Genomic DNA, 7,324 nt, shown 5'->3' with positions numbered 1-7,324 from the left:
TTAGATATATTTTTTGCTAACATGTGATTGGGGTTCCTTGGTCTCCAGTTTGCCTGGCAGGGGGTCCCTGGGTAAGAAAAGGTTGAAGACCCCTGTCAAAGACAGTGCAGTCTGAGTCCCTGCCCGAAAATAATTTATCCCCCGCCCCTCATCCTCTCTGTTGCCATGGAAGCACCAGATATAGCACTTGATTGGCTTGCATGGGTAAGCACGTGCTAGATGAGACTTCAAATTTGACAACTTGCCCAAATGTAATTATTGCAGAGTCGAAGCAGTGTGCGTTAAGGTGGTTTGTGGTGTTGATTAGCTCAAATTTACAACATGGTCGAGGCATTCGTTGGAACTTGGAAGATGACTTCCAGCGAGAATTTTGATGAATATATGAAGGCAATAGGTGAAGTCTTAACTTATTAAATAAAGCAGTTTTTTTTTAAATGAAAGACCATGTTGCATGTCGATCTAGAACCTCACTAAAGTTGATTAGATAAATATCCGTTTGTTTCACAGGTGTGGGTTTTGCTACTCGGCAGATGGGGAATATGGCGAAGCCCAATTTGCTGTTCAGCATCGACGACGGTGTAATATCAATGAAATCCCAGAGCACTTTCAAAACCACAGAGGCCAAGTTTAAATTGAATGAAGAATTCGACGAGATGACTGCAGATGACAGGAAAACCAAGGTGGGTGCAGGAGCCACACCATAGACAGGCCGGCTGTTACAGTAGTGTGGATTCCAATTGATAAAATAAACAAAAATAAATTACTTTTTTTTTTACTTTTTAAAATGTATGGAGTTGTGCCATCCTGACACTACTCTATTTCCAGACTCTGATGACCTTTGAGAACGGAAAACTGGTGCAGAAACAAACTTGGGACGGCAAGACAACCACGCTCGAGCGGGAGTTGCAAGATGGAAAATTGATTGCGGTAAGGTTAATGTCTTGCTTGCTTTTTCCCTTCTCTGCTTGGTTTGACATAAAATATGCGTTTTTCATAAGCTTATTTTGGAATATGTCCATGCTTGATATTGCAATTTTGTTCAATGTTGCATGTGATCATCATGATGCAATACACGTTGTCATCTTGCAAATTGGGTTCTCCCGGGGTTACCAACAAGGATGGCACGCGTTTTTGCGCGCGAACGTGTTCAAAATGTCCTTTATAGTTTTGGCTGGGAAGCGTGGCTTGATAAGCACTTGCAGTCATGTGCAACACGCTACTTCATTATTTTAAACTAAATGATTAATTGGTAATCGAGTGCTAATAAACCCAATGATTTACATAAACCCGGGATTGCTGCTGCATGTGTTGGCATTGCCATTGCGAGGCTTTGCTGCCACCGGTCCGCCATAGGAATTAATGGAATGCATGTTTTTGGGGTGAGGGGGTTGTAGTGTGGACAGTAACATCAGTTTCCTTAAAGTAATTTTATAATGCATTTAGCTCACAATGTGAAAGTGTCCGTTATAGAATAAATTAATATAGATTCCAACATGTATTTTATGATTGAATATTACGGTGGCTGCACGGTGGCATCAATAGTGCCCCCGGTCAGTCATCCAGGGTTTATACGTTGTTGTATTAAACTTGTTAACTTATCTACGCTCTGTTCATTGGTCAACATGGTCAGTTCCCGTTTATATTTGACGTTTTAACTCCTACCTGGTCACATTTAGCTTACGTGATAATGCCCTTCAGTTTAAAGGAAGTTAACGTGGTTTGGCTCAGACTGCAGTTAAGTGGAACTACAACAACTAACTGACACACTCAGGCTGATTTGGGGGTTTGTTCATCACTGAATGGGTCATTACATTATGAGTTCTAGGTTCTGACACTTGTTGTCATTGCGTGACCTAAAGCGTGTACTGCTCTCGTTTCCAGAAATGTGTAATGGATGATGTGGTGGCGCTGAGGACCTACGAGAAAGAGGTGTGATTCCAGTCTGCTGAATTGAAGACCCCCACCAGCAAAACATGCATGTTTTTGATATCTGTTCAGTACCTACCATGTTAAATTCACTGACTCAATTGGTACCAAAATCCCATGAAGCTTTCAATAAAGTCAGTTGTTCTGCTCTGTGAAAAGTGGTGTTTCCTTGATTGCAGTATGTAGGCCAGTTTGGAGGCTAAGGGCCTATTCATCAAACTTAAACCATGTGAATTACAAACTGGCAAATCTCTGGTCTATCCTGAGTACTTCGGTTGTCGGTGGCGCTAACATTCAATACATTTCAGTGTCAATTTTTCTCCAATAAATTGATGTTAGCTTAGTGTAGCGTACACAAAGCAAGTGTTCACGGCAAAATACACTGATTTCACACTGTACCTGTTTTGAGAACTGGTGACCAAGTAGAAATGTCCAAAACTGACCATTTGTCTACACAATACGATGCAAAAAATACCACGACTGACTAGTGGGGGGGGAATGATTCTTTATTGTGACACTGGGCTATCACCACTCCTAAACCACTGAGGAATATGAAGTATTGTCTGAGCAGTGGCATGGTAACTAAACCCTGGATGCCTTCATATTAGCGTGCTGCTGCTAACTAGCCATTACTGAACATTAAAATCTGAGAATTTCTTTGCCCATTTAGGACTGTTCTGTGCAGGGAACTTTTCAGCACCATTCAGGTGCTTCTGAATATGACTACTGGGACCAGTGGTCATCCCAGTGGTGCTATGACTGCATCGCCGTTTGTTCCAAGTGTCTCTAGGATAGGTCCTACTCAAGCGTTCCAAATGCCACCCTGTTAGCTTTATAGTGCACTAGTTTTCACAAGCCTTAAGGGCCCTTGTCAAAATTCATAAATGCAAATGAACTTACAGTAGGACACTTGCTGAATCCTAAATCCATTCATGGGTGGGAAAATTCACAAGCTTACCCAGGCTGGGTGCCAAAACAAAAAAATGCTCAAACTACAAGTACAGGTGCCAAGTTGACCATTTAAAAAAATATCATCGGCTTACATTCTACATAGTCAAAATGAGTTCATTGTCAACAGGTCCCAAAAATATCAAATCCAATAAGAATGCACAATGCCAGAGGGAGTACTGTCCAGCCCTCTTCATAGCCTTCCAGCACCCATTAGACATGACACCTGACCCCTTATGCTGCATTCGTAACAAAGTGGGAATATACCACATACGACTGGGGGAAAATCCATTAGAACGGACTTCCAACTGGTAATTACTAGTGGGAAACTATCATCCTGAGCTCCCACTTCTCCCACATGCTGACCTCTGTTAGATTATGGTTTATGTAGCTTGTTGGCCATTAGTCAATCGGCATTCCTCAATGAGTTCAAAGCACGTGAATGCATCCAACTGGTATTCATGGCTTCACAACTGGTAACATCCCACCTGGTTAGGAACGCAGCATTAACAGTCTCTTGTTCATGAACGGAGTAAGTTCTGAGTATTAAAGTTGTAATATCACTGTATTGCTGTTGCTGCTTAATGGAGCTAGACTGATGAAGGAATGACAAGCACCTTTTTGTATCTGGCTCTTTGGGTTGAGATGCCTTAAACCTAAAACTGTAATGCATCCCAAATGGCTCCCTATTCCCTGCATAGTGCACTACTTTTTACCTGTGCTTTACCTTTTCTGCATCCCAAATGTCTCCCTATTCCCTGCATAGTGCACTACTTTTGACCAGAGCCCTATGCACTATAAAGGGAATCGGGTGTCACTTGGGATGCAGACCTTGAGAGAAGACCAACTGTCTTCTGCTTCATGGTCAGATTTTTCACACATGATATCCTGTGCTTTTTGAAACTAAGTGTTGATTTGTCATGATAGTGTCACTACAGTTGCAAGTTAGTTCGTTACACACACACACACACACACACACACACACACACACGATGGTTCAGTCAACACATCCGGGAGTGTTTCTTGAAAACCAAGGCCAAACTATTCATTGAACATTGTGTTTGCCAAATGTATCAAGTATGCACATAACTATTGGATCAAAAAGCTCACACTGCCTTGCACACACTTTGAAACCAGCAGGGTTACAACTGAGGAGTGTCACGGGGTCCCTTGGTATGCTGTTGTTAGTCAAACACAAAAGGACAATCTATATGGAATGTGATGTCCTAGGGTACGTTCCAAATGGCACCCTATTTACTATATAGTGTACTACTTTTGACCACAGCCCAATGGGTCCTAGTCATAAGTAGTGCACTATGACAGGAATAGGGTGCCATTTGAGGCAGATGTAGTATCAGAGTGGCTGGGGGGGTTTAGGGAGGTTTAGAGGGGAGGCCAAATCCCAGTTTAAGGTCTATGTTGTGACCTCTCATCTGTAACAGGCTTATTGTTGTGGATGCAAGAGACTTCATCACAAATGGCAGCCAATTCCCTATATAGTGCACTACTTTTGACTAGGGTCCATAATGGGGCCCATAGGGCAGTGGTCAAAAAAAATGCACTAAATATGGAATGGGGTGCCATTTAGGACACAGACACAGACTTCCAGTCCAAGCAAGTGCACCTAATTCCTTTAATTAGGGCTTTCTGGGGCAGTAGGTTGCGGCCAAATTCTCCGAAAGATTTGGGGGTTTTAGTGAATGATTATGACCATGGGTGGTGCTCCTGCAGCAATCTGTCCTGATTAATGAAAAGCTGATCTAGCCAAGTTGAATAAGACCAAGCACGCACACGCACTCTCTCTCACACACACACACACACACACACACACACACACACACACACACACACACACACACACACATTTGCACACACTCCTCTGACATGTTTGTTACTCTTTTGCTCCATTTTCCCTTTTCTTCTCCTTACTCTATCCCCTGTCCACCCCTACTCAACTTACCAGTCCCCTGTCCACCCCTACTCAACTTACCAGTCCCCTGTCCACCCCTACTCAACTTACCAGTCCCCTGTCCACCCCTACTCAACTTACCAGTCCCCTGTCCACCCCTACTCAACTTACCAGTCCCCTGTCCACCCCTACTCAACTTACCAGTCCCCTGTCCACCCCTAATCAACTTACCAGTCCCCTGTCCACCCCTACTCAACTTACCAGTCCCCTGTCCACCCCTACTCAACTTACCAGTCCCCTGTCCACCCCTACTCAACTTACCAGTCCCCTGTCCACCCCTACTCAACTTACCAGTCCCCTGTCTACCCCTACTCAACTTACCAGTCCCCTGTCCACCCCTAATCAACTTACCAGTCCCCTGTCCACCCCTAATCAACTTACCAGTCCCCTGTCCACCCCTACTCAACTTACCAGTCCCCTGTCCACCTCTACTCAACTTACCAGTCCCCTGTCTACCCCTACTCAACTTACCAGTCCCCTGTCCATCCCTAATCAACTTACCAGTCCCCCGTCTACCCCTACTCAACTTACCAGTCCCCTGTCCATCCCTAATCAACTTACCAGTCCGGTGTCCACCCCTACTCAACTTACCAGTCCCCTGTCCACCCCTACTCAGCTTACCAGTCCCCTGTATCATGAGAACACATTCAGGGACTTTCTATTACAATCTGATCTCCCAAAGAACGTCGGAACCCTGGGTGTCCGATTGTTACGGCTGAATAACCACATTGTTGTTTAGGTTAAGCTGACTTAGGGCAGTTCTTTGAAAATGGCCTTGTGCCTCAGATTTTTCTTTAGACTCTGTGGTAGTGGCAGGGGTCCTTTGAACAGATGTATTTTATTTTGAGGCATCAAAGAACCGATTGGCAAGTTCTTGGAAATTTGTTGGCTAAGGAATTCTGAGATGAAGGCTGTAATGTAATTGAACTTATTAACTGTTTGCTTGCTGTAAAACGTTAAGAAAAGCAGCAGTAGTGGTGGACATAGAGGGCATATCAGATGCATCCAATTTCACAATTCTCAAAGTGCAAAAAAACACAGAGTGGTTAAATAGCCTACTATTGCTATATAAAATATACAGACAGTGGGAGATTTGCAGGACGAGGTTGTGCACACTGCACCTCCAGTCATCCATTGAAGGTGTGAGATGTAAGTAATTTCAAGGATATACAGTGCCTTGCGAAAGTATTCGGCCCCCTTGAACTTTGCGACCTTTTGCCACATTTCAGGCTTCAAACATAAAGATATAAAACTGTATTTTTTTGTGAATAATCAACAACAAGTGGGACACAATCATGAAGTGGAACGACATTTATTGGATATTTCAAACTTTTTTAACAAATCAAAAACTGAAAAATTGGGCGTGCAAAATTATTCAGCCCCTTTACTTTCAGTGCAGCAAACTCTCTCCAGAAGTTCAGTGAGGATCTCTGAATGATCCAATGTTGACCTAAATGACTAATGATGATAAATACAATCCACCTGTGTGTAATCAAGTCTCTGTATAAATGCATCTGCACTGTGATAGTCTCAGAGGTCCGTTAAAAGCGCAGAGAGCATCATGAAGAACAAGGAACACACCAGGCAGGTCCGAGATACTGTTGTGAAGAAGTTTTTGGATACAAAAAGATTTCCCAAGCTTTAAACATCCCAAGGAGCACTGTGCAAGCGATAATATTGAAATGGAAGGAGTATCAGACCACTGCAAATTTACCAAGACCTGGCCGTCCCTCTAAACTTTCAGCTCATACAAGGAGAAGACTGATCAGAGATGCAGCCAAGAGGCCCATGATCACTCTGGATGAACTGCAGAGATCTACAGCTGAGGTGGGAGACTCTGTCCATAGGACAACAATCAGTCGTATATTGCACAAATCTGGCCTTTATGGAAGAGTGGCAAGAAGAAAGCCATTTCTTAAAGATATCCATAAAAAGTCTTAAAGTTTGCCACAAGCCACCTGGGAGACACACCAAACATGTGGAAGAAGGTGCTCTGGTCAGATGAAACCAAAATTGAACTTTTTGGCAACAATGCAAAACGTTATGTTTGGCGTAAAAGCAACACAGCTGAACACACCATCCCCACTGTCAAACATGGTGGTGGCAGCATCATGGTTTGGGCCTGCTTTTCTTCAGCAGGGACAGGGAAGATGGTTAAAATTGATGGGAAGATGGATGGAGCCAAATACAGGACCATTCTGGAAGAAAACCTGATGGAGTCTGCAAAAGACCTGAGACTGGGATGGAGATTTGTCTTCCAACAAGACAATGATCCAAAACATAAAGCAAAATCTACAATGGAATGGTTCAAAAATAAACATATCCAGAATGGCCAAGTCAAAGTCCAGACCTGAATCCAATCGAGAATCTGTGGAAAGAACTGAAAACTGCTGTTCACAAATGCTCTCCATCCAACCTCACTGAGCTCGAGCTGTTTTGCAAGGAGGAATGGGAAAAAAATTCAGTCTCTCAATGTGCAAA

The 7,324-nt window shown here is 43.4% G+C and overlaps 1 protein-coding gene across 1 annotated transcript; it reads left to right on the top strand.

Annotated features, from left to right (window-relative positions):
- Positions 1-265: 265 nt before the first annotated feature.
- LOC139404959 (fatty acid-binding protein, adipocyte-like) lies at positions 266-1,979 on the top strand. Its single transcript, XM_071147512.1, has 4 exons — positions 266-394; positions 508-680; positions 826-927; positions 1,882-1,979. Exons 1-4 carry the CDS (start codon positions 322-324, stop codon positions 1,933-1,935), a joined length of 402 nt encoding a protein of 133 aa, XP_071003613.1. The 5' UTR covers positions 266-321; the 3' UTR covers positions 1,936-1,979.
- Positions 1,980-7,324: the final 5,345 nt, after the last annotated feature.

This window comes from Oncorhynchus clarkii, unplaced genomic scaffold (genome assembly GCF_045791955.1).
Source record: "Oncorhynchus clarkii lewisi isolate Uvic-CL-2024 unplaced genomic scaffold, UVic_Ocla_1.0 unplaced_contig_10374_pilon_pilon, whole genome shotgun sequence".
Classification (NCBI taxonomy): domain Eukaryota; kingdom Metazoa; phylum Chordata; class Actinopteri; order Salmoniformes; family Salmonidae; genus Oncorhynchus; species Oncorhynchus clarkii.
The sequence above is the reverse complement of the archived record's forward strand: the minus strand, read 5'-3'. Positions and strand labels throughout refer to the sequence as shown.

Bases quoted from the DNA above. Each gene is read 5' to 3' on its own strand.
- LOC139404959 (XM_071147512.1), top strand. From the start codon at position 322: ATGGTCGAGGCATTCGTTGGAACTTGGAAGATGACTTCCAGCGAGAAT. The intron at 681-825 runs GTGGGTGCAGGA...CTCTATTTCCAG, and splicing joins CAGATGACAGGAAAACCAAG to ACTCTGATGACCTTTGAGAA. The intron at 928-1,881 runs GTAAGGTTAATG...TCTCGTTTCCAG, and splicing joins AAGATGGAAAATTGATTGCG to AAATGTGTAATGGATGATGT.